The sequence below is a fragment of the Acanthaster planci genome, linkage group LG02 (assembly GCF_054643075.1).
Source record: "Acanthaster planci isolate LZ-2023a linkage group LG02, COTS_SCS, whole genome shotgun sequence".
In the NCBI taxonomy this organism is placed as follows: domain Eukaryota; kingdom Metazoa; phylum Echinodermata; class Asteroidea; order Valvatida; family Acanthasteridae; genus Acanthaster; species Acanthaster planci.
Window position 1 is genome coordinate 29,253,032 of NC_141778.1, and position 27,841 is coordinate 29,280,872.

At 44.6% G+C, this 27,841-nt stretch overlaps 2 protein-coding genes across 2 annotated transcripts; both read left to right on the forward strand.

Moving 5' to 3' along the window:
- The first annotated feature begins 2,461 nt into the window (after positions 1-2,461).
- Positions 2,462-8,986, forward strand: LOC110977211 (uncharacterized). The gene is made up of 3 exons (XM_022231125.2): positions 2,462-2,627; positions 3,795-5,086; positions 5,420-8,986. Exons 2-3 carry the CDS (start codon positions 3,802-3,804, stop codon positions 7,378-7,380), a joined length of 3,246 nt encoding a protein of 1,081 aa, XP_022086817.2. The 5' UTR covers positions 2,462-2,627; positions 3,795-3,801; the 3' UTR covers positions 7,381-8,986.
- Positions 8,987-9,128: 142 nt separating this feature from the next.
- Positions 9,129-27,596, forward strand: LOC110977212 (neurotrypsin-like). The gene is made up of 8 exons (XM_022231126.2): positions 9,129-9,615; positions 10,663-10,719; positions 12,106-12,222; positions 13,156-13,358; positions 14,089-14,221; positions 23,119-23,448; positions 24,534-24,845; positions 25,386-27,596. The coding sequence occupies exons 1-8, from the start codon at positions 9,558-9,560 to the stop codon at positions 25,388-25,390; spliced, it is 1,215 nt and encodes a 404-aa protein (XP_022086818.2). The 5' UTR covers positions 9,129-9,557; the 3' UTR covers positions 25,391-27,596.
- Positions 27,597-27,841: the final 245 nt, after the last annotated feature.

Here is a 27,841-nt window from a genome sequence, read left to right on the forward strand (position 1 = left end):
GTGGGATTATCGTCTTCTGGCCGTTAAAATGTTGGGCCAAACTCCTTGCCCCTGAACCGGTGAATATGGAACTTGAGGAGGTCCCTGGTCCAACCGTATTTGTCTTGCCTGTACAGTGGTGGCTTATGGAGAGTGGGTTTATTTGGGTCATCAACAGATCCTGGGTAAACTCGCTTCTGTCTTCTTTCACGAGTTCTCCTGGGTGCCTCTTCTTCTTCATCATCAGGTTCTGTTGATGATTCTCCAGAATTGAATTCCGGCCCTGATGAAGAATCTTCTGTACTCTAGGCACAGAAACATTCATCTTCGTCTTCGTCATCTTCTTCATCCCAGTCCTCTCGCATAGAGGACATCAGATCTCCTTCAGACCCTGATTCAATCAAAGCTGATGCCTCTCCCTCCTCATTTTCATCTCTCTTCTTCTTTGCTGCTGCCAGCTCCATATATCTGAAGCTCTGTCCACTGGCTTTCTTTTCTTAGCCATGGATCTGGAAAAGATCTGAAGCTCCTCCTCCCTCAGATCTTCCTGCAAGCTCTGAGCCTCTCGATAAACCATTTTTCTTTTCTTTCGCATACACTGAAACTGCTCTTGAGCAAAGGGTGAACTGTAGGGATGTTGCGTCTCCTTATATACCTCCTGTTTCTTTTCTTAACGTTTGGCATTATATAATATCATGTAAGAAGCTGTAACTCACAAAAATTCATTGTTATTATAATTGGTTCTCTACCTGTAATGTTACAAAGCATTTTGAACATTCCCCTTTAAGTAGTGGAACATGCCATTTTATATGCAGCATACAGTGCAAAGTTAAGTCCACAGCATACATGTACACAGCCAAGATGGGGGTACTGTTTATGTCAATCACTTCCACACACTTACCTGCTTATCCATCCTTGAAACACTCTACCCAATCAATGAGGGTCACAGTTATACATCCTCCACAACCTTGCTTTCAAAATCATGCCCTTGGTCGGAGTGACAATCCGTAGTGAACAAAGAAGTTCTCCCATTAGACCTTAGCTACAGTGCGAGCCATTTGATCTTTTGTGGAAAAAGGCCTGGGTATATCTAGTAAAGTGATCAGTCACTACCAAGATGGACTTTTTGTTGTTACGGTGGGATTGTCCCAACGTCTTCACTCCGACCAAGGGCGTGATTTTGAAAGCAAGGTTGTGAAGGAGTTGGCTTTCTGTATCAATCAGTACCAGCCACTCAGCAACTACAGACAGTACTCAATTCGATCAAAAACAATCAATAGACACTGGACACTCCCAGCAGCCCTATCACAGCCAGTCACACCATGTACACACTCACTTACTAGTACTACAACAGTCACCAACAGTCAACCCAATTCTTGTAAACATAGTCTTTTTAACAGTCAAAATCAATCAGTTGACTGTTTTTGACTGAAATAACAATGTCATAAATACATTGTACACTTGCATAGGAGGGTTTAAGTATCCCAATCCAACCATTGGTTGCAAATAGTAATAAATTACCATTAATCACCACAGGCCTTGAAAGTCAAACAGACGTGACATGAACAGAGCTTGCAGGATATCTGACAGTATTTAGTTTTCATTTTAATGGATGTTTAAAACAGTAGACATGATAGAGTTGGTTGGCCGCGCAGGAAATTTCTATTTTCTCCCAAAAAGTGCGGGACGAGTGAACCTAACTATTATCTTTGGAAATCCAGTGAATCCCACAGTTTGGTCAGTGCAGGGAGCTATGAAAAGGAGGAGGCGCATTGCAATGAAATGGACATCTACATGTAGGCCCATGTACATGTACGCTAAAGTACATGTACATGTAGTCTGACTCTGACACGTCTGGTGATGGAAGTCACAGATTTGGCATCGAGAAGGCTTCAAAGCATTCTTAAAACAACAAAAATATTACCATTTATACATGGATGACACAGATGATCTTTAACAAGAACGGAAGAAGTCCGAAAAGGTCTGGTTTGGCCTCGAATAAGCAGAGGAACTAGGCCTACTCGTTTGACCGCACTCACGCCGTTTCTCATGGATGTCGCCATTTTTTCTTGAACGTGAAAAGTGAAAGCGCGCCCTCTGGTGGTAACAGTATGATTGAATAGGGACCTTATACATGTACATACGTGTACATGTACATGTACATGTACATTGAGATTGTACGTGTACATATACAGTACATACACCTGTACATGTACATGTATTATGTACATGACATAACTCAGATCAAACAAAGCAATATTCACAGGTGTTCTAATGATTATTACCCAGACTTCCCAATTCACTTTTCTAGGTTGTGTAATCAAACAGAAAGAATGAAAGAAAGAATTCACTGAATTCGACCATGGAGGTAGAAATTGTACAGAAACCCGTATTTATATTTTGCCGGGGATTTCCCTTCCACGAGCTTATTATAGAGCAATTCTATGAAATCTATGCATGAGAACATGTAATCTAGCGAGCATACAAGAATGCTGTATATACGTCGCCATCTTGCCAAATGTTTGAGTGGGTTTTTCGTTCCGTCGCGTGGCACATTCCGGCGGTCGTCTCCATCCTCAGCCCCCGGCATCGAGTTTCCTGAAACACTATTTTTCTTGATTGCAGACAGATTAAAAGTAGCATCTCAGGTAAACTGCATTATTGTAAAGGTTTGCTGTAATGTTTCACATGATTTTAGTGTTAACGTTGTTTGTCGCGGTTCGCACGATTTGCAAACGGGGACGCGACGGTGAACGATGCATTGGTGGCGGTGGATCCACCATTTTTACAAGTAGGCCTACAGGTTCGGGATATTTTATGGACCATGGGGGATAGGGTACTAATACATTCCCGGGCAGTACTATACATGATACATGTATATTTGTCCGATGCCGTTGATGAAGTCATTTGAATTTCGTCGTGTGAGACAAAAGACCCCTGCACTAGGGTAATTTTTTAAATCCCCTTCAGACGCATATTACCTCTAGGCTTCTTAAAAACTGGCCATGAGCAAGGGTGGGTTGATCCACCGAAACGCCTCCCTCCCCCCACCCCCATCGCTGCTCCGGGTCACTGACTATTGATGGACCGTTTTTAAGTCCCGGAAGTTGCATTTGACCTACATGTAGGTTGATTTCTTGCAATGACCCAATTCGGGTTTTAATTTATGGGCATGAGGATATTAGCTTTTTTATTAAACAATGCAGGCATCATTGCATGGGTCGACAAATTTCGGACATTGTGATTGGCCAACGCTTTGCAAACTCTTGGAAGCGCACTATTGTGAAAGGCCGTTATTATTTTTTCATCCTTGAAATAACCCGTTCCACCAGTAGTTCAGTGAGGTATTTTTTTGCGTTAATGCTTTTCAAATATGCTCGCATTAAATTACCCACTAGGCCATTTGACTTGACACTCCCTCCTTCTTTCTTGCCCCCCCCCCCCCCGAAACTACTAGATCAGGAACTCAAAAAAACAGGAGGGCACATCCGCTCCGATCCGAGCGCCATGAAGCGCACAATTATATGCGCCTTTGACGCTAAGCTCGCTGAGTACACGTCACTAATTTATTTTTGGCTTGTATGGTCTGCGTAACCACCTGTCTTTCTTTCGCCGATTGGGGGTGCACTTCAGCTCAGGGCAGATAGGCCCACAAACATATAAACACATAGACCGCTGGTCTTGCGTGAAGAAAACGACGATGTTGGAAATAAAATTGGAAAGGGGCGGATTTTGACCTGGGCTCTTTTAGGGTCAATGTTAATTTATCACAAATAAGAATCCGTTTATAAGTTGATTTCCTTTCCGCTTTGAAGATGAAAGATGTCGTTCGAGGAGCTGAAGGAATTGGGGAACCAGCTGATGAGAGCCAAGCCACCAGACTACGAGGGGGCTTTGTCTGCCTACAGTCGCGCCCTGACACTGACACAGGACAAAGTAGCTGCTTGCTTGCTGACTAATCGAAGCCTGGCATACCTGAAACTCAATCAAAACGAAAAGGCCCTAGAAGATGCCGAGCTGGCTATAACGATCGACCCCGGGTGGGCCAAAGGCTATTGGAGGAAGTGCAGCGCCCTGGCTGCCCTGGAGAGGCACCTCGAGGTCCTCCCGGCTGCACAGGACGGCTTTAAACTCCTCAAGAGCAACGCCACCTGCCGAGAGTTCGCGTCCGCCTGGCTGAGGGCCTGCCGCTCGATTTTTGGCCAGTACGAGAAGTCCCTGCCTCTGCCAACCGGCACAGTCCTACTCTCGGAGAATTATCTGGAAATCCTCATGCTATCGCTGTATTCCAGGACGTCCACGTCCGCAGGAATGACAGAGGAACAGATGACCGTGCATCTGAAGCACACAGCGGAGGAGTTTCAGCGCATCATGACTGCGTTTGGACAGCCACCGTGCCATTCGGTGATGAATTGGGTGGAGGCTGTAGCCGCCAATCTGGATCCCACTGCACCGGGTATCCCAGTTAAACTGCTAGACAGTTCCCTCGAGAAGACCAAGCATTTCTGCTCTGACCTTTCCGCGTTGCACGTGGCCCTGGCTGACATCGCCCGGCCCCTTGTCGCCCTGGCTATGATAGTCATTCTGTCCCGCACCTATGTCCTCAACTGCTCAAACACTTGCCACCGAGTTATACAGTACAAGCTGAGTCTGTGTCTGCCGATCTTCGAGCAGTCTATCATGAACACCCCGGAGTACATTGGCATCCACCTGGGAACAGTAGGTGGCTTTCTGGACTCGTTCGTCGGACGGGGGATGCTTACAGGAGAAGACACCTCACTGATGGAGGAGTATTGCCTCAAGATGGACCGACTGCTCGTGACCTATCCCCGCACTGCGTGGGAATACACGGAGTTGGTCGACATCAGCACCCGCATCGTTGCAAACGTCAGGAATATCTTATCAGCACACCGGACGGGCGTGTTCGTCACCTCCTGGGGTCTCCCCGATGAGCAAGTCAAGATGAACGCGGAGTTTGCGCGGAGAGATGCAGACAAGTGCCCGGCCAAGGTCGGGAAATACATTGCAGAACGACTGAAAGAAGTGAAGGAGAAACAAGCGGGGGAACTGTTCATACGCGACGGTGAAGACCTGCTGACATTGACAGGTATTATCCCCCTTGCTTGTCCACTTTTGAAACAATGTTTAGATAAAAGATTAGAAACCATATCAAAATCATATTAAAACTGAAAGAGTAAAAAAACAGACTGTTTGAGTGACGTGTTCCTACTCAGATGTACAGATTAATGCAGAAATTTTGCTCATAGTGTTCCTTCTGTAGATGAAAGATTATCTCATATTGAATACCATTAATTTTATGAGAGTCAGATCACAGTGCACAACAAGAAACAAGGCGTTAAAAACTGTACCATCAGTATACATACAGAAGAAATGTTGAGTTTATATCCTGTCAATTTTGCGTTGTCTTTCCTTTTTACAGATGTTTGTCTTAGGATTAAGGAGAAAGACCTTGCTAAGGAGGTTTTTGAGTTGGGGGAGAGGGTCATGTTCACCGTGTTCGGTCTCCAGATGGCTCGTGGCGTGATGGGTCTGGATGACGCGCCAACACAGCTCTCCACAGTCAGACAGGACGTCATGATGAATGCTTTACTGCTCAAGGAGGACAACCCAGGCTTCTTCATTGATGTGGCCGTTCGCTGGAGGTCCTTGCTGACTGAGTTCCGAGCCACCCTCATCCGGCACGGACTTGGACGGCACTACCTGGACACCTACTCCAACATCCTCAGTCTGCAAGCCACGGGCAATCTCCAACAGCCTTACCATCCTGATGTTGTCCAAGACCTCAGAAAGACCCACGAGGCCAAAGAGATGGAGTTTCTCCGGCGGAACTCGCACCTTTGTTTCAAGGCCGTCGTCGAGACCCCGACAGCCGCCCGCATTCGCGCAGCGCTAAAGCCGGATGAGATGGTTTTGGATTACATCTTGCTCGGGGAATATGAATCGGCAGAGGTGGATTCCCGGGCAGTCCTCGGGATGCATCTGCTTGTAATAGAATACTCCCAGGAACCGCACTGGTTTCCCCTCGACAGCAGCGAGTGCGAAGCTGCTGCTTCGAAGTGGCGAGAGGCGCTCAACAAATCAGTTGCACAGATGAACGATCCTGACACTGACGATATATCGAAGCTCAAAGCTGCGAGCCTACGGTTGACGGAAGCGATATTCCCCGATTCGGTGTTACAGCAGTTGAAAAGTGAGCAGGTGAAACATGTTTACATTGCGCCGGACTTGATGCTGACCTCTCTTCCGCTGGAGCTCCTCCAAGAACCGGGTGGTGACTATGTCTTTGATACTTGTTCGGTCTCCTATATCAGCTCGGGGAGGGAACTTCTTCGAGAAGAAGTGATGCATCAGGTGGCACTTTATGGCACCAGGAACCAAACCCCTAACCAAGACGTCGCAGATCATCAGCCAAATGGCACAGCCGACGAAGATACTGGGGGAGCAGAAAATTCAAAGGCAACTAGCGGTGACAAGACGGATAAAGAGCATCATCAAACCGCAGAGATGGAGCAGCCCCCGGACACCTCTGATAGAGAGAAGAATCAACAATACATGCAGACACCACAGAAGAAATGCCTGTCTACGTTATCTGACAACACAGATTGCTTCATCATCGGCGATCCCAACTTCAACCTGAAAGATTCATCGGGAGGTAATAACAGAGATCTCGTTCAGATGTTGAAGGACCTCTGGAAACCTTCGAGTACGGGACGTACAGTTAGCCAGTTGCTGCACAGCAGGGAGGAGAGCGACAACGTGGAAGAAATACTGACAATGTTGGGGCCGGAGTTAAATGTCCATAAAATTTCTGGCGACGACGCCACCGTCTCAGCTGTCCTGCAGTTGAAGTCTCCCTTTGTTGTCCACTTAAGCAGTCACGGCTTCAGTCAACCTGATATCAGTGCTTACCGTGGGAATTTTTGGGACGACACCAAATCGGCAGTGGTTCTGGCAGGATACAACACGTATGCCAGCCGGCGCTACAGCGAAATCGATCTACGCACCGGGTCGGGTATGCTGTCCTCCCTTGCCATATCTGGCCTGGATCTCCGGGGGACTCGGCTAGTCGTGCTCTCCATGTGCCTGTCTGGAGTGGGCTCTGCGACGTTCCAGGAATCCGTCCGCAGCCTGGCCGATGCTGCCCGGGCCGCTGGAGCGGAGACTGTGGTGGCCACCTTCTGGAAGGTCCTAGACTTGGACGCGGCTGAATTTGTCAAGCACTTCTACAACCGACTGTGTCAAATTGGCGTGCGTCCGTCACAAGCGATCAAAGAGGCTCGAGTAGAGATGAGACAAGATCCGCGCTATGCACACTGGTACCACAACTCAGCCTTTGCTTGCTTCGGATATGATTTACCGCTCTTCCCAAAACAGAACTAGAAATGTATGGCCAAAAAATTTAAGAGGATTTTTTCCAAGGGGTTATACCATCCTTTGAATTCGATATTTTGACCCACTTCCATGATGTGTCCTGAGAAAGATTCTGCCAGGATCGAAACGTCAAGCCTTCTGGATTTGTATACATGTAATAAGTCATTCTAGCTATCAAGAAGTTCGCAGCAGTTTTTCTGCATCATATAGATAAAAAGTGTAGAAAAAATGAACTCTTGGAAATACAGCAAAAGTCACTCAAAGAAAAACGAAAGTGACTTGAATCTTAATTTCTTATGTTTATGAACGATTTAAATTAAAACACCTGTCATCTGGAGTACGAATTCTACAGGAAACAATTTCTTAATGGAATTGAATAATCCGTGAAAATCCTACATTAAAAATGAAGACACAAGCAGATTTTCCTCAGAAATAGATTCAAGACGTAAAATATTACTTTTGAGCAACACACGTATAACCAACACGAACCTATAGCCTGGGTGACCACCCAAGTCAGAGCGTGGTACAACTGTCTTTGCATGAACGGGATGAAACACTCGTTTGGCTTCACATTCGAGGCCTTCAGATGAAGCAGATGATGATGAGGATGTTTTAACATCTGGGGACACAAAGCACCCGAAGTGACTTGTGAAATGCTTCAGTGGCTAATGAAAGTAACATGTATGGCTCAGCTTCCTCATCATGTTTGTAGCAATTACTCACAGCTCACAAAATATCTTCATGTAGAAAGCCGCGGAAAAGACAGAGAGTAACGTCGACGTCATTCGACAAAAAGAAAAGCCAATATGACTTCCAAAACTTTGAACAGTATGCTACGTAATGTCTTTTTATGTACAATTGCTAAACCAGTATTTTAATGCGAAGCATTTTGTATTTGATCAACTGTATTTCCCTCCTTATGTGCGAAATAATAGTATACTCGAGCGAGAGGGCACATCATTGAATATCCGTTATGCCAGCGCGCGTCTTTGTATGGGACCATGACGATTCGACGCAGACAATCGACCGAGTGATTAAGCGTCTCCATATTGTGTACCATCGGGGACTTTAGGGCGATGCTAGGTTGGTCTCTTTATGTCGATATGGAGGATGTACATCTATATGCTTAAATAGGGTTTAAAAATTATTGTTATCAGGCAAATTGGTTTTAGAGTGAAACTTCGATGAGAAATGGTGTTATGCTGAAGATCCAGCATTTTCTTCATCAGCTGGAATATAGCTCTTTCCCAAGTAGTCTTGAACCATGCAGAGGTCAGCAAAAAAGGGGGCATGAACAGGTAATCAATACTCTCCCAAAAACAAGCTCTGGTCCTAGGCAGCTGGTGTGACATCGAAATCGCAGGGGTTGTATTTGTTGGCACATTTCCTTGGTTATGTTTAAAAATCAATTTCTCATACTCTATTACAACACATGATCGGATGACGCCGGACCTCCAAGAGTATCATCTGATCATGGGTACATATTGTTCTTCCATATCCTGTAAAATAAAACAATGAATCCTCTTATTTAACAACCACGTGATCAGATCATGTGTACGTATTGTTCTCCCATCTCCGGTAAAATAAAACAGCGCACCCTTTCATTTTACAATCACGTGATCGGATCATGTGTACTTATTGTTCTCCCATCTCCTGTAAAATAAAACAGCGCACGCCTTCATTTTACAACCACGTGATCAGATCATGCGTACATATTGTTCTCCCATCTCCTGTAAAACAAAACAGCGTACCCTCTCATTTTACAACCGCATGGTAGAGTATCGTCAGATTATCTTAGTGTCATTTCGTTGCATCTACCTGGAACCGAACCTTCTGACTCTGCAAAGCCCACCCTCATATCATCATATCAAGTTAAGTGTGTACTTTCTCGGATCTCAATGGGCACAGCAACTTCCTCAAGCTCCGGAAATGATACTTGGCCTCGCCTCGTATTGTCATATGTATGTTTATATTTGTATATCATTGTGTTTTCGTTTCTTTTAATTGTGAGGTATCTGGCACACAGAATAATTAGATGACACTATGCCGGGCACATTACTTGGAGTATTTAAAGCCGTAGGCGACGGTTTCGACTTCAGTGTTTACGTTGGTCTGCTTGGGCTCAGACACTGCATTGAACGTCGTTGCAAGAGCTGTTTTATTCGGACGGTGCACTCATTTCCAGCATGATGGCACCGTCCTACTGCACCATTCTTATAGCGTTGGCGGTCACAGTACTTACCGGTATGTTTTTGTCACTGCCCTTCATTACGTAGATTTGGCTTGCCTCTTTTCAGAACTCTTTGCGTGCCTGCTCATGACACATCATGCATATAATATTGCACAAAATAATGAATGTTTATTGGTAGATAGTTCAGTGGTTTAAATAATTTCCAAAGGAGACAAATTGACCGTTTTATATCCTTGTGGCTTCTCCATGTAGAATAACACGCTCAATCTGTTCAAGATTGTAATACATTCAATATTTGTTTAAAGCAACGCGTGCACGAGTAAAGCCTAACGGTACAAGCCACCGTTTCCCTTCACAGTCTGGCATACCAAAGTGTTAAGAGTTTTCCTCATTCCGAATCAGTTCGTGTTTTAATGGACGTTCCTAGGTGTCTCGAAATTTACTTTTATCGTTTGATAATCGATTTTTTCTTCATGGTAGAAGCATGTGAGTTTTAGAAAAGCAACCATCAGTTAAAAGAGATACCAGGGCGTAATGTTAGCGTTAGCCCCTTGTCTTCTTTTCACTGACAACGCCATCCTATCGTTCTCACAATCTTAAGTCGCACGTGTGATCTCGTAGGTTACCAGTGTGACTGACAACTCGTACACATGACGTCTAATTCTTACTTTTGACATTAGAACCTTAGTCTGTATATCTCAAAACCACCACTTTGATCTCGTACTCGCAGGTTAAGATGAATAAATCCCCAGCTTTGTAGATGAAAGAGCCTTTCATTTACAAGCATTTACGAGTATTGAGGGTGGCACTCGACCGCAGCCTAAGTTGTTTGCTTTTGTTGGATTTTACTGAATTTCATTCGCTGCATCCAACTTTGGTTTTCAGTCGATTGAGAATGCAGAATTTTGTAAAACTATTTCAAAACCATGGTCAAAAGTAACCTTTGACGAAGGCAGGCTACGTCGTCCTTTTTAAGTCCTTACATTTTTACGTGCTCCAAATTATTCTGAACTTAAAAAGGTAGTCATTTCACGCGTTAGAGTGCACACCGTCTGTCATCCCTTTTTTCATCAGGCCTAATTTCCTCTCTTCTGTCATAGGACTGAGCTTCGCTCATCCAGTCAGCAATACACTTGTGCCAACAACAAGAACGTCCGGTAAAGGTCTTTTTAAATGCTATTCTGATAGGTAGAAATTAAACGCCAAAATATAAGTTTTTTGACATTAAACTGAAAGTTTTCAGAATGGAGATCTCTCCCAGAAAGGTTAATGGTCGTTTTGATCGCCAACAGGTTTGCCGGTCAGTTAATCCATTAAAAAACAATAATTGGTTGGTCAGTTTGTTGTGTATTTATAAGTCGAGCCACTCAGTCGTTTTTTTGCATCATTAAGCCCCAAAGTCAATTAGAATGATTCGTGAATGTCAGAATGTCAGTGGGTTAAACAGATTGTTCGTCATAGGGTCACCGAGTCTGTCGATAGGTCATTGATTAATAAGCTTGTAACTATAGCTTAATGATTGCTTGTCGGTAGGATCTTGACTGTAGCCAGTCGGAGAATGATTCGGTAATTGAGTTATTTCATCAATGGACCAGTGGTCAGTCAGACGGGTTGACGGTGGGTTAGTCAGTTTGTTTGGTGCTCTGATCGATGGGTTTGTCAATGGCTGAGTCTTTTGGTAAGTTTGTCACTGAGCCGCTTTTGGGGTATTTCGTCGGGGTATTCGGTTGATGATCAGTCATTCGATATGTCTGAAGTCAGTCTGTCATAATGCATCGGATGGTTGATCGGTCGCGCTGTTGTATCAGTCAGTGAGTTGGTTATTTGTAAGCGGTTTGTCTCTTTGCGCCCTGACTGTTGTTAGGTGACCATTACATTGAACACTGTGGGACTGTATTGCTCTATTAGATGGTCGGACAGTCGGTATGAAGATCAGTCAAGTAGATAATTTGATTGTCGGCCGGTTTTACAGTTGGTTGGTCAGTAGCAACAGTGTTGATTTTGGCTGTAGCCAGTCTGTAAATTGTTTGAAAAAACTGTGTAATTCGACCAGCAGAATTAGAGGCCATTACTGTGGTGGCATGCACAACGCTCGTGGACAGGTGGTACGCGCGCGTTACATGCCTCTTCGACCAATAGGGTGTCTTGATTTGCCATATGCACGCGCGCGTCAAGCTGAAGAATGTGCGTGTGAATGCGGTGCCACCGCAGTTATGGCATCTAATCGGATTAGTCTATACATATTTGTTATCATTATTGTCCTAACCAGGGGCGTAGCCATTGGGGGAGGCACGTGCCCCCACGAATTCCGGGTGCCTCCCAGGTACCCCCTCCCCAAAAAACCGATAAATGGATATTGAACAAGGTTAACTAAGTCTTGCCTCCCAAAACCCACACCACTGAAAGCTGGTGCCCCTCCCTGTAAGATGCTGGTGTCCCTTGTGCCCCCCTCCACTAGTAAAATCTCAGCTTCGCCACTGGTCCTAAATTCTTCTTTTTTCAAATGCAATTTTAAAACACGTGTTTTTCTTCGTGTTCAATAGTGCCTTGTGTAAGCGGCCCAATGGGAATGGAAAGCGGAGCCATTGAGGACAGCGGAATAACCGCGTCCTCTGTCTACAGCAGTAGTTATGCTCCAAACACTTCTCGACTTAATGTTGGTAAGACCACAGCCCCGCCGTCTTAGATCACTTTTATGTATCTCACTTGGAAATCCCCACCATTCATTTGTCGAATTCCTTTTGGAAATGCATTCCATTGAGGAGTTATATGAAGAGGGAGCGGGTTGTAAGAGCAGTAAAATATTTAATAATAATAAAAAAAGATCCTCCGACTTTATTGAGGTGGTTTTTCCGAAGCAGCGATCGCACTGACGATTGGTTAAGGCATTTTTTGCTCTGAAAACTCTTCCTGACTTAAATTCCTCCACAACTGAATGGTCGTTTAGTCCAAAAAGGGTTTCGTCTCTGCTCAGCGCGCAACAGTTACTGAAAGTTGTATTGTTTAATTCAACAGATAGACCATGATTAAGGAAGGAATTTGAAGGTGTACCCATTTGGACTTTGGGGTAGAGTCAATCATCCATAATAAGACATTTTATTCTCACTTTGATTTTTGTGAATTGTGACATTGTTAATTTAATCTAATAAATTTCTGAAATCATACAAGAATTTCCCGACCTTTCTTAATTGCTCGGTCATTGAAAACTTTTAGAGGAACGTAACTGGTTCTGATACCCTTGAACTGATATCAGTCAGGATCCTTATTATGAATGATTTCAGTCGACCAGATACAATCAAATATTTTGGAAATCAGAATTATGGAAGACGTGACGCTTTCACCACCAGATTGAGGGTTTTTATGACAGCAAGGCCTTTGATTGTTTTACATGGGTGGAAAACATCAAATATATTCGAAGGCAAGGGAAAATATATGTAAATATAAATTGCAGTCGTTTATGACTGATATTCTTAGCTAGGGATCTTTGTGGTTGGTGTTTTCTTGGCCATTAGAAAGGCTTAAGATGCTGGGCCCGAAATGGGTAGTTTGATAAGAAATGACTGTCTGAATGAATTCGTCATCATGTCCATCAGGCTCCGAAGGATGGTTACCACAAACTCCAGCCAACCAATGGATTCAGGTCGATCTCGGTAGATATGTTGCAATCACTGGAGTTGTGATACAGGGATACTCCACAGGCTCCAACTACTACGTGACTACATTCACAGTGCAGTACAGCGTAAGTGGCGGCTCAGATTGGCAAGGATTACTTGATGCCGACGGAGACATTATTCGGGTGAGTTTATAACTGTTTAAGATGGTGATTATGAGCTGTTCTGAAAATAAATAAATTTGTGATTATCAACAACTGTGAGACCTTGTCGTATCGTAGTCACATTTTCACACCGCAGCCACGGGAGGCATTTGTGTTTGTGGACTCAAACACAACGCTGAACCTTTCAAACTTTACTAACTTTAAGGCATTTTACCTCTGAGAGAGAATCGACTAAGATCGAAACGTCAGGCCCTCCTTATTTTGCCATTTGGAATAAGATATACATGTGATTATGACAAATTCGACGTGAAATAACTTTTTGTTTTAGCTGACTAAAGAGAAGTAATTTTAATTAGACATTTATTCAGTGTTTTTAATATTTGCTAATGACAAAGTACTGAGAGGGGAACTTTTAGACCCTAATTTTACCTAACAAAGAAGGGCTCTATTTGAAGAGGTATTCGACAGAAACTGAAAGTGCCGTCTACACAGCACCATACGTCGCAAAGTAAGGAGATAGTTACAAAATTTGAGCTAACTTGAAAACCTTGACCCGGGAAAATCTAAATGTGATGGTCACATTACGATACTTTGTGACTATCGAAATCTGTTTTTGTCAAGTGATATTTGAGTGAAGAAAACATCCAATGGAAATTCGTAAAAGACGGATCCAGTGTTGGAGAGCTGTAGCTATTTGAATACTGCTGATGAAGAACTACATGTATGCGTTATTACTATGCATCGGTTTCAGTTTAGTGTAAGCAGTGGACGACCAACAAATCTGACGTTCCCCGTGGTACTGATGGCAAGGTATCTTCGCATATTGCCTCAGACCTGGACTTCAGGAGGTTACTATGTGAGATTCGAAGTGCTCGGGTGTATAGGTAATACACACTTAATAAGATTTTGATTTCATCATTCATGTATTAAATCTACAAACAATAAATAATACTTCTTTAAGGAATAAACCACGGACACATTTCTTTTAAACATCGTTTACAAGTGAAGTCGCACAAGCGAGTCAATCGATGCTGTAAAAAGGTGGGTCCAGGACCACATTTTTTGGGGGTAGTCTTTAAAAACAAAAAAGTGCTGTGACGGTAAATTTTTAGGTCTTTTCTCTCAAGCGTTTGGCAGTTAGGAAAGTGAAAATTCCCCCAAATTGGCTTCTCCTCAAGTATACTTGTGTTTTCAAAAAACAGTTTGGCGGATGGACCATACCTTCTCCCCGATCAGCGAATGATCTTGACAAATTCTGTCACCGCATGGCTTAGGCTTTTAAAACAAAAGGTCCACGATCAATACAAAATCGAGGGACAAATAGCGTTTGCTTTAATACGTTGAAAAAAGAAACGCATCATTAGTTGCATTATACTAAACCGGTAGTGATTAAATCAAAGGATGTTTGAACAGCCCTCTAGAAAATTCAACCGGCTTTTAATTGCGAGAAAGAATAGTGTGGCGGGACAACTGACACCTTTTTGTGGCGGACCAGCAGACTGGCCGGATCGGAGATAGAATTGACCTGGCCTACCCCACAAATATATTTATTAACCTTACGCAAGAATGAGCGGCTATCCTGACGCAAGGGGGGATATCAGTTAACGAACGGTGGACTATGCCTTAGGGGCTGTTCGTTTGGTGGAAGTTTACCACCGCTCTGTGATTAGGTATTTGATCCCAATGTCAATAAAGATTACTTTTAATGTCAATAGAAGTGATACAGGACTGACTAGATCTCACGGTGACCAGTGATTTCTAAGGCAATTATATGATTGGTTTATTCAATGTCAGTGCACAGTTATCCGTTATATACAATACAGCAATTAACTATATACAAAATTATCCTCACGAGGAGGTAGTTCTACGTGGTCAACTGCACCACGAACGTGATTAATCAGTGTTATCCTTAACCTACACTAGAATAACCCTAACGGTGATCAGGGTAAGCCTCACAGCGATCAGGGTAACCCTCACAATAACCAGGTAGCCCTCACAGTGATCAGGGTAGCCCTCAAGTCTAAATAAATAATCTACTGATGGCTTATAACTGATAAGTCTTGACCACACAAGCAATTACAATCTTCGTAACTGTACAACACAACAGGGTACACTTATACAAGAATAATCTGTACTGCCTTACAAAGCAACACAGTTCCCAAACTGCAACAAGGTTTCAGGTGACTTAAATAACCCTCACCCACTTCAAGTTATTATGAAATAACACAGGTAAGTTGATTAAGAAGGCGATTATAATAGTCCTCACCAGACTCTAACGGAAACCTGCACCCGGTAAACCTCAACGAGGAAAGCAAGCTCCCAGACCAGGACCGCAACCAACCGTCGCTATGCCAACAAGCATGGAACAACGGCACACAATCCGTCTAGTCTAAGCTTCGCTAATTCCCCAATTAACTGGTTCGCTCGGGTTCCCTAACCCTATAATCTACCACTTCTTAAATAAACGAGACTGTCTTACGATTCCCAATCTTCAAAGAGATCTGATATAATCGGCAGCTCCGGCAACTGAGAACAAGCACCACACTAACCGATCGCACCAGGTACACTTGAGGTAGATCCCCAACCACCAGCGGTCGTACGTCAGATTTACTCGTACACTCGGAATACAACACAACTCCACAGAGCTCTGGTTAGCACGCTGCCATCTTGAGAAGTCCCGGCAACCCACGCAGCCAGCGCCCAGACCTAAGGTAATGCGCGCCTCTGATTGGTTGCCGCGCGCATGTTTAATGCATGATTAAGACGCTCCTGAATTATTAATGACCCAGACTAAACACAAGTCTGCGCAGCTACCCTGTTTCGCCACACAGGCCCCAGCTAAGCTTAGCCCGTCCCGGGTTAAAACGCTTAACCGAAATATTAAAAGAAACAGGGGTAATAGAAATTTATACAGCATAACATGTGAGGTTTACCTGAAACCACACAATACATGTTATACAATTAAAAACCGTTCCATGAGATCTAGTTGATCAACCTCACATACGTGTTATACAAACACATCCATTACTGTACCTGCACTTGCAACCACGCTCAAGCAACTTACCTGAGGCTTACCTAGTAATCCTCATACACCATAATTAACATAAATTATGCACTGTTGAATTAGAAAATATACGAACTTTTGCAACTTTATAAAATGCTTTAGAAAACCTTACAGAGATAACTAATATGAAAATTTAAGAACACTTCAACACACTTTATACTTTTACGCGGAGAAAAACGCTAGTTTGTGTCCGCAACTTTAAGATAAATTATGGTGAATCGTCTTTTTACAAATAATCCTAGGCAATCAAAAATCATGAATATAAAACAAATTTTAAATTGGAATTATTATGATTAGGAAGATAAACGCTATAATTAAGCTTGGGTTGAGTAGCAGCTGGCGTCCACCACCTTCTTGTACTTGGCAGTTGTGGTCTCCTCGTGGACCAGCTCACCGTCTAGGAAGGTTCGCCTAGGTGGATCCGCTCCTCTAAGCAGGGCTGCTGTCCTCCTACACCCCTCCGGTGGCTCATCTAATGTCGCTCTCGAACTCCATGATCCAAGTGTTGCCACTGTCACTTTGGGGCAGTGGCCCCAGCAAGTCCACAGCCACTCACTCCATGGGCTCGCTCATCAAATACTGCTTGGGGGGGGGGGAATTCTCCTCTTGGCAGGAGCTTTCCTCCTCGCACACAGATCACAGCTCCTAACGAATGACCTCACATCTGCGGTCATCCCAGGCCAGTAGTACCGCAACTTGGCCTTAGCCAAGATTTTCCTGACCTCAAGGTGACCGCTAGTCTGACCTCCGTGTAGCTCCTGCAGTACAACCTTTCTCAATTTCTCAGGCAGTACCAGTCGCCACCTAATCGACTTCCCGTCATCGGACTCCCAACTTCGGTACAGGACACCTTTGCGCACCCCTAACTGATCCCATGAGGACCATAGGGTCTTGTGCGCTGAGGAGGCGGCTGATACAGTCTCCCAAACTGGGCGGCTGTCCAACTCCTCTTTAGCCCTCACAATCCAACTAATACTTTGATCGTCAAGTTGTGCCCCCCTTACTTCATCCCTAGACCAGTGTGGTTCAGCAAAGATGCCCCTCACGTCTGCCTCAGGAACTGCTAAGTCAGAGTCAACCTCACGGCGACTCTCCTTCTCAGACACAACCGTTGGATTCCCGGCAACTTCCGTTGCCCCTTTCATATCAGACCGACCACACTGTTTACAGACCTTCCTAGACAACCCGTCAGCATTTCCATGCTTACGTCCAGGTCTGTGCTGAATGGACACGTCATACTCGGAGATTACCTCAAGCCACCGAGCAAGCTGACCCTCGGGGTTCTTAAAATCAAGTAACCACCTAAGAGCAGCATGATCGGTGCGAAGTAAAACTTTCCGACCATACAGATACTGTTTGAACTTCTTCAGATAGACAACTACCGCTAAAAGTTCTCTCCGGGTAACACAATAGTTCCTCTCGGCCTTGCTGAGCTTGCGGCTTGCAAAGGCCAGGACCTTCTCATGACCCTCATGGACCTGGGACAAAACTGCCCCCAGTCCATCCCCACTCGCGTCCGTGTCCAAAACGTAATCAGACTCAGGTATGGGATATGCCAACACAGGTGCAGTCTGCAGCCTCAGTTTCAACTCTTCAAATGCCTCTTGGCAGGCATCCGTCCATCGAAACTCTCTTGACTTTTCAGTCAGCGCATGCAGAGGCGACGCTACCTCGGCAAATCCCCTGATAAACTTCCTATAATAAGAAGCGAGGCCTAAAAAGCTTCGAACTTCTCGGACACACTTAGGTGTGGGCCACTCAGCCACTGCCCGAACCTTTTCAGGGTCGGTAGCCACACCTTCAGACGACACTACATGACCCAAATAGGTCACAGAGCGCTGGAACAAAAAGCACTTACTAGGCTTCAACTTCAATCCAGCTTTTCGGAGTCTGGAGAGAACGACTCGAAGCCGTTCAATCTCCTCTCTCTCAGTCCTGCCATAAACAATGACATCATCCAGGTAGATGAGCAGTGTCTCCCACTGGAGACCCGCCATCACCTTCTCCATCAACCTCTCGAACGTCGCAGGGGCGTTACAAAGACCAAAGGGCATGCAACGCCACCTATACAACCCGTTCCGCACCACAAAGGTTGATTTCTGGCTCGCGTCCTCGTCGAGGGCGACCTGCCAATATCCCGACGCCAAATCAAGCGTCGAGAACCACTTTGCCCCTGCTAACGCATCTAGCGTCTCATCAATACGAGGGACAGGGTAAGCATCTTTGATTGTTACCCTATTCAACCCTCTGTAATCGACACAAAATCGTCGGGTCCCGTCCTTCTTCCGGACCAGCACCACGTTTGCAGCCCAGGGACTGTCAGATGGTTCTATAATGCCCCTCTTCTGCAAATCTTCCACCTGCCTCATTATTTCCTGTTGGTTACACAGGGGATGACGCCTTGGCCGCTCCTTAATAGGCCTCGCGGCGCCAGTATTGATCTGGTGTTTTACCACATCAGTCTGCCCTATGTCCTCATTACCACGGGAAAATACGTCCTGATATTCAATCAAACAAGCCTTCACCTCCTCATGATACTCCTCACCAATGTTGATCTTACACTGGTCATACAGATCATGCAGGTGACTCGGCAGGTCTCCATAGACCTCACACTCATGGTTCTCACCAGGCAGGACTATGGAGTCAGCCTCAACCGCAGCAATTGTACCAACAGCTGTCCCCTTTCGGACAACGCGTCTCTCCTCATTCGGATTAAATATCCGCAGCGGTAGAGACTCGGCGTTTGGCTCCACCAGCGACCGGGCTAAAACTAACCCTCGCTGAGCCAATTCGCCACCACCATCCACAGGTTCAACCAAGGCCGGCTGTCGCATTGCCTCACAGGTACTGGCTACAGTACCAGGCACAATAGCCTCATGGCCCGCTGGGATCTCGGTGGTTTCCGCCACCAATACTCGACCGACAAACGGCTCACCAGCACCATTAGTACACCTTGATCTTTCTCCATTCAGCCTCAACTCCAACCTTCCAAAATCTAAGTTACCTCTGGTAGGTAACAGGAAGTCCATCCCTAATATACCCTCACACTTCATGTCGGCAAAAATTACCCTTACCGGGTAAACCGTTTTGCCTATTTGTATATCGACCCAAGCAGTACCCATTGTTGCTAATGGACTGCCATCAACTTGCCGAATGCTGGCCTCTTCCGCTTCCAGCACAGGCCTTTGCTCCTTGGGAATTTTATGATAAACAACACTACTGATTAAAGTGTCTGTTGACCCTGAATCAACTAAGAACCGACACTTCGCCCCTCTAACGACTCCATCGACAAACAGCCCACACCTTGGCCGGGAAACAGACTTGGGCTGAGCACCTGGTGGCTCTCTGCCTTTTTCTGTCCTGTGCCTCTGGTTGGCTTCGTTTGTCCCTCGTTTGGGCACTCGGGGAGGTCCAGCCTGCCCCTTTCTCTCTTTCCGAGGCTTGGTACATTCCTTGGCAAAATGACCAACCTCTTTACACCTGAAGCACTTCAACAAACAAGGCTTCTTTTTCTCTAGTTTCGGCGACAGCCTCGCTGGAGGCTTATCGTCACCCTGGCTCGTGAACTCAGTCAACATCTTGACAACCTGATCTATCTTCTTGGCTTGCTGCCCAGCACTCTCCTCCAACTTCTGCAAACGCTCTTCGGTGCCCGAGTCCATGGCCCTTGTGAATTTCGTTGGCTTCTTCTCTACTCGCCTTTCACTCTCAACTTTCTCAAAATTCTCAGTCTCTATAGCTGCACGTATCGCCTCGTCCAGTGTCTTCGGACGGGCGCGATAAATGCCTTCCCGGACCACCTGACTCGACACAGCATCCATGAAGTGATTTTTCCCCAGGCGCTCACGTGCCTCTTCGGGAATCTCTGGATAGGATTTCACCACCAACTCACGGACTGCCTGCCCCAGTTCTTGAAGACTCTCCTTCAACCCCTGACGTCGGCTCCTTAAGTCCACGAGGTAGTTCTCAGCCTGTTGGCTGGGACCAAACCTCCTGTTTAGAACCTGAACAAGTTCTTCAAACGTGAACTTCTTGGACCCGTCGCCAAGAATACGGAGCGCATCACCCTGGAGGCTAGCAGCCAGGAACTCGGTTGCCTGCTCCTCACTCCAATGATTCACCTTCCTACACGCCTCAAAGTGGCGGTAGTACTCGTTCCAAAGAACCTTACCGTTATACCGATCGGGGGTAATCGTAGGCCTTCGAGGTCTACCGCTTGGTGTACCATAACCCTCACTACCCACCAACCTAGACTCCCTTTTTAGTGGCCAAGGGCCAACTCCAGGTGAGTCCACCTTATCGACAACTTTGTCAGATTTCTCCACAGTAGGGCGAGTAAGAAAACCCAACAACTCACTGTGTAACCCTCGCTCCTTCTCGGCGCAATCAACCTCATGGTTCAGAAACGGATTGGTGCTAGGACTACGCATGGGAATAGGCCTCACAGGCGTACTCTCAGCTTGCCTCGGCACTTCCTTTGGAACCAATTCCGGCGATGTGCCAACACAGGAACGCTCTCTTGCCTTCAGGTCGTACCCGAGGGTACCCTTAGGCAATTTCCAGCTGATTTCAGAATCAACTTCAACCAGAGGTGTATCCCTACTCTTAGGGGTATCCTCATTCAGCGTTTTAGGCTGTGTACCTTTCTTGACAGCCTCCAACTCTGCGGACAAACGGTCCCTCTCCCACTTTAACCACTGAACCTCCATTCTTGAACGGTTCAGCTCGTCCAGGACAGAACCCTTGTCAGCCCTCATCGAGCTAACACCACTGTCCTTAACCACGCTCATACTGGAGTTCCCTCCTGAGCAGGGATCACAGTCTCAACTAGACTCTCTAGACTCGGCCACTGGCCACTTGGCGATACCGGTAACTCACAGGCAAACTCAGGCTGTGGGACTCCCAGTCCCAAGCCTCCAGAATTTACCAAGCTTTGTATACCTACTACCACCCGGTGAGTTCTCAACAGGATTGGCAGTTGCTGTCCTGCAGTACGTCGCAAGGATCGCAACTCCGCTCGAATCCTAAACAGAATCCCCACCAATGTCACCAACCCAATAAGGAATACAATGTACAAGGCAGTAACAACCCAGGTAAGCATAACCCGCCTACCTCGTTACAATTACCCTCGCTGTGCACCTCTGTGAGGTACATCCACTTCACAACAAATGACAAAAATTTTACTCTTTATTGGTAAATACAACTATAACAAAATCACAGATCATCCCACTTCTGACACCATTTGTGGCGGGACAACTGACACCTTTTTGTGGCGGACCAGCAGACTGGCCGGATCGGAGATAGAATTGACCTGGCCTACCCCACAAATATATTTATTAACCTTACGCAAGAATGAGCGGCTATCCTGACGCAAGGGGGGATATCAGTTAACGAACGGTGGACTATGCCTTAGGGGCTGTTCGTTTGGTGGAAGTTTACCACCGCTCTGTGATTAGGTAATTGATCCCAATGTCAATAAAGATTACAGTTAATGTCAATACAAGTGATACAGGACTGACTAAATCTCACGGTGACCAGTGATCTCTAAGGCAATTATATGATTGGTTTATTCAATGTCAGTGCTCAGTTATCCGTTATATACAACAGCAATTAACTATATACAAAATTATCCTCACGGGGAGATAGTCCTATGTGGTCAACTGCACCACGGACGTGATTAATCAGCCTTATCCTTAACCTACACCAGAATAACCCTCGCAGTGATCAGGGTAAACCCTCAGGGTGATCAGGGTAACCCTCACAATAACCAGGTAGCCCTCACAGTGATCAGGGTAGCCCTCAAGTCTAAATAAATAATCTACTGATGGCTTATAACTGATAAGTCTTGACCACACAAGCAATTACAATCTTCGTAACTGTACAACACAACAGGGCACACTTATTCAAGAATAATCTGTACTGCCTTACAAAGCAACACAGTTCCCAAACTGCAACAAGGTTTCAGGTGACTTAAATAACCCTCACCCACTTCAAGTTATTATGAAATAACACAGGTAAGTTGATTAAGAAGGCGATTATAATAGTCCTCACCAGACTCTAACGGAAACCTGCACCCGGTAAACCTCAACGAGGAAAGCAAGCTCCCAGACCAGGACCGCAACCAACCGTCGCTATGCCAACAAGCATGGAACAACGGCACACAATCCTTCTAGTCTAAGCTTCGCTAATTCCCCAATTAACTGGTTCGCTCGGGTTCCCTAACCCTATAATCTACCACTTCTTAAATAAACGAGACTGTCTTACGATTCCCAATCTTCAAAGAGATCTGATATAATCGGCAGCTCCGGCAACTGAGAGCAAACACCACACTAACCGATCGCACCAGGTACACTTGAGGTAGATCCCCAACCACCAGCGGTCGTACGTCAGATTTACTCGTACACTCGGAATACAACACAACTCCACAGAGCTCTGGTTAGCACGCTGCCATCTTGAGAAGTCCCGGCAACCCACGCAGCCAGCGCCCAGACCTAAGGTAATGCGCGCCTCTGATTGGTTGCCGCGCGCATGTTTAATGCATGATTAAGACGCTCCTGAATTATTAATGACCCAGACTAAACACAAGTCTGCGCAGCTACCCTGTTTCGCCACAATAGTAATGTTCTCAATACCTTTTCAAGATGATGGGTGACCATTATTGTGCATTTTGATTATTATTAATGAAGTGCAGCCTGTTTCATGTATTTTATTGTACAGTATCTGATGGATCGCTCTTGCTCGTTGACGGTGAGGACGCCCTCAGCGGCCGTGTGGAAATCTACCACCAGTCCACAGCCACCTGGGGTGCCGTCTGTTCCAACGGCTGGGATCTAAGCGACGCCCATATCGCCTGCCGCCAACACCACCGTTTCCTGGAGGCAGTTCAAGCTGGGGCAAGCTCGGAAGAGACTGACCTCCCGATCGTCATGAACCAAGTCGCCTGTAGAGGCACGGAGAATCGCCTGGTGGACTGCCCGTTCATTTGCAACGAATATCAGCAGTGTAACAGCTCGCGTGTCGCCACGGTGGTTTGCCGACCCAAAATGAGTACGTTGTAAAAATAAAGACTTTTACCTCTCCTTGTATATAACCATATCCGGAACAAAGACCAAAATAAAAAGCCTTAAAAGGGGGTCATTCGATATAACAAAGGCGCTTTATCTCACTAGGGCATTGGTACCCAAACTCCCATAGGACGCAGGTTAAGATTTCTCTTCCCTTTCTTTCCTTTCGGCAGCATTTATATAACAGCCCCCTCTTACCCCCTCTCTGGATCCAAGTTATCCTTGTCTCGAGACAAATGATTTTTTTTTTCCGTTTTTATCTTTCACACTTTTCGTCGTCAGTAATTTCGGTCTTCGTAATGATTATGCCGTATATTATTAGACACCACTGTCAGTTTTCCTTTTGCCAAAAATATGAGTTTGAAAAGGAGACGTGAACATCTCCCAGGGACTTAGGGAGAGGTGATTCAAAAATTGCTTGACCACGGAAACTGAAAAATGGAGGGGTCCAGACAACATAGGCCACTTTCGTGTCATCGTCACCTTTCATGATAAAAAAATCTGTCTTTGACAAATGACACTGAACGTTTCACCAACACAGATTATATATTGATGTTTTCTCCCATTTCCAGTGGTAATTAATACATTTTGGCTACTTGGAAGTCCAACAAATCTTCACAGTCAACCTTATTTTTTGCTCACCACAAAAAGTGGAGGATGATCCGAAAGCCGATTAAAAAGTGGCGAATATGTACCTCTTTCCCCCGGGATAATGCCCCGTTTCTACCTTTGATATGTATCCGCGGGTGATAACGTGTCAGGTGAAGGAAACGTAACTGTCTAGCTAAGCTATGGTGAAAAAAATATATTCTCATGTAAAGCCGTCAACACGCTTCAGACAAAAACGGCTATTTGTGACAGCATTAACTTTCTGGAATTCTGATGTCAGATTCAAACCACGTTTCTTCAGGATCATGACAAACGAGAGAAAGTGTACTCAATTTTTAAAGCCATGATTACTCTAAATTATGTACTGCAGGTCCAAGGGATTTCAAGCTGCTTCACTCAAAATTTCTTCTAATTATTATGCTGGTGATGAGAGCATTGCATTCATTTAAACCTCTACAGATACTGTTCGCTTGGTGGGAGGTTCCAATAACTCCAGCGGCCGCGTGGAGGTGTACCGTAACAACACCTGGGGAAGCATTTGTGACAATGACTGGGATATCAACGACGCTGCTGTGGTCTGTCGCTTTCTGGGCTTCTCCGGAGCGCAGGCGGCCAAGTCCGGTGCTTACTTCGGTCAGGGCAGTGGTCCTGTCCACATGGACGGTGTGGCGTGCACTGGAACAGAGGTCAGCGTCGGTGACTGCCCGTCTTCGTGCTGGGAGGAGCCCCAATGCAGCCACAGTCAAGATGCCGGTGTCATCTGTGAAAGTGGTAAGAGCAATTAAGGGGCTTACTGCCACTTGGTGGCAGCATATACTGGTTCTGTTTCGATAAGGCGAGCTCGTGTAATCGACGATTACGCTGGGAAGGTCATGTATCTATGACAAAATGAAGAAAGTGCAATGTCCCACATCAATGTCTAATGCTTTGATTGATATCTTGGTTGGAAACCAAAACGGTCATTTTGAAGGAACACCTAGTACTCTCAACTGTACAGATAATTAGCCCGTGTCCGAATTTCATTGCTACGGCTTGCAGTTACACGAGTCTATAATAGTGGCTGCAGACATGACCCATAAGGTACGTGGTGTTTAATTTTAAGCCGCAGCCAAGTAGTCATTTCCTGAGACCCCTCCCTGATCAAGTTTTACACCCCTCCTAATAAAAATCAGATGCTTACTGTCCTTACAAGGGCAGTGAGCATTCCACCTTTCCATTTACAATTTCATCGTAGACTTTACCTTTGCAGCCTTATCGTCTTTTTTCTTTGTCTTCTCATTTTCCTGGTATTCTGTGTTTGTATCATTTCAGGATAGAGACTGGTGCATCTCTTCAGTGTTCAACCCCCTTGAAGTTTGCCTATCTATAGGGCATGCTTCTGTCTCTGATATCATACTTAGTAACATTTTGTACGTTTATAATATTGATTGAATAGAATGCGGATTTTAGTGTAATCATCATTAATGAATACAGAGCTTCGATTTTGAGCTAAAATATTTGTCAAAATGTAATTTTAACACTGGTTTCGGTTACATGGAGGGCACTTAGTATTTGAAGCCAACATTGATGTTGAAAAATGATGTGATATTGTTCAGTATAGTTTGATGAATGGTAGAAATACCATGGTTATATGTATGCTACTCAGAAACTGCTGAGATTAGCCAACATTCCTGCTCGTAAAGTTCGTACACAAACTTTTCCAAAACATGCAACGAAATTCCAGTTTCTCCATTAGCCTACAGTGACTAGCAACATCATTTGCTATAAAGAGTTGAAAATTTTCAGTAACCACCTGTGGAATTAACTAAGGATTGGCTGCCTTCAGAAATCAGGGCGCTGTTGGTTGCAGTTGTCGGTCCCTTACGCATAGATCCTTTCCTCGTTTCTTTTTTCTAAATCCTTACGGCCAGAGACAAAAGTATTAGAGCTGGCTGTTGAATTCCATTACCAGAAACATATGATTTTCAATTTATAATCGAGTTTTCAAACGCAGAACATCAGTGCCATTGTTTATTCATTTTTTCAACTGAAAAAAAAGCTACAAGCTTGAAAAATCGTGGTTTTTTTGCAAGCCTTAGTTTTGGCACTGTACATTCGTACATTGACCTTTTTTTTATTTCAACCCTTCTAGTGTTGGCCCAAATCGGGACTTTTTGACTATCGTCTTAAAAATAAATGTATTCATAATCAAAATGCCCGCTGCAAAAGCGTAAACTTAGTCTTTTCCTTTCAACAATAACTATGATTTACAATCACAATATTGTAACAGATATATATTATTTACATTTAGCAGAGTTTTTGGCATCATTATTCTATCCAAATCTCATCCAAGTATTTATGTTTATTTACAATTTGTTCATAAACAGCTCACGTTTTTCTGCAATAGATGAAATCATTTCCCCTAATAACAATCCTTTTAATCGTGTGTTTACATGTGTTAAAAATATGTAATACATTACAGAGTATTAGCATGAAAACTGTTATACTTTGCCTGAAATAGTTTTTGATCCATGTGAAGGAAAAGAATGGAAAATGCGGTTTTGTTTTTGAATAGTCGCGACAAAACTGAGTCTGGTATATTCTCGATCAGTCATACCATTTTGGAAGCCAAATCCTTTGTTAATTTTTCAGTACTCAACTCCCCATATCTGAATTTTGCTAAGAGTCCACACTCCACTTCTCTGAGAAGTCACTATATGTAAATAAATTTCAACTTCGGCAGTAGAGGACGAGTTAACAAATGCCTTGGCTGTGGTGTGGCATTATTATCTCCGAGTCTTCATCACTTATACGTAGATAAATCTAATTACATCTTAAACAGGAATCACGCATAAATATGAATTAAGAAATATTCACAACGGGCATAAATTACAACACGGAATGATTCTGTTGATTGGCGGTAGAATACTTATAAAACAAAGGCTGGCAGTCATTTTGAACTAAAAACAAGTGTCGGTAATTCTTAATGTTAAAGCTACAAGCAGCCATCTTGGGGAAAAGAAAATGTTTTCTTTTTCGATTTCAATAACAAACTGGACTAGCGATAGGGGACGACTTTGTTCCCCACTTTGTTGCTGTTGTTGTTGGGTTTAGTTTTTCCTGTCTGTACTTTCAAATAGTAAATTGCCATAATTGTGCATCTATTTACTGTCAATTTGCCTGACCTGAAGCTTGAAGGAGATTTGGTAGGCCTTTGGTTTGAAATTTGTATGTGTGTAGTAATGGGGTTGGTTGACAGGTGTTGTCATACCGATGTTCCTACTAGGCGGATCTCAGGGGGGGGGTTGAGGTAATGTACCTCTGCAAGGGGACTTCCAGTATAGAAGTTTGGCGGATTCTTTCTTTATTTTGGCACCTCAGGTAACCCAATAAGAAAAAAACTGGAAATATAACAGTGACAATAAATCAGCAAGTCTTTGTTGCATGTTACAACTGAAATAAAATAAAATAAAGTAGTGTAGTCTAAAATAATCCCTAACAGATATTGTCACATGCCAATAACTCACCCAACACCAACTTCAGTACAGACCAAAATTATATCGGCCTAGCCCATGCGCATCTCAGGATAGGAATGAGCCCGAGAATAAAAAAACATGCTCCAGATTTCATCATTCCTGTGAATCCATACTTAAGAACTTAAATACACAAGTACTTCACCTAACAATTCTTGAGACAATGTTTTGGGAGCAATAAAATACGGCAACAATAAACGTTATTGTTCACTCTGTTCTCTAAACACAGCGCAGATAGAGCTTCAACGCAAGATC

Excerpts from the sequence above, each read along its gene's own strand:
- LOC110977211 (XM_022231125.2), top strand. The coding sequence starts at position 3,802 with ATGTCGTTCGAGGAGCTGAAGGAATTGGGGAACCAGCTGATGAGAGCC. Across the intron at positions 5,087-5,419 it reads AGACCTGCTGACATTGACAG|ATGTTTGTCTTAGGATTAAG; the intron begins GTATTATCCCCC and ends TCCTTTTTACAG.
- LOC110977212 (XM_022231126.2), top strand. The coding sequence starts at position 9,558 with ATGATGGCACCGTCCTACTGCACCATTCTTATAGCGTTGGCGGTCACA. Across the intron at positions 9,616-10,662 it reads GGCGGTCACAGTACTTACCG|GACTGAGCTTCGCTCATCCA; the intron begins GTATGTTTTTGT and ends CTTCTGTCATAG. Across the intron at positions 10,720-12,105 it reads GCCAACAACAAGAACGTCCG|TGCCTTGTGTAAGCGGCCCA; the intron begins GTAAAGGTCTTT and ends CGTGTTCAATAG.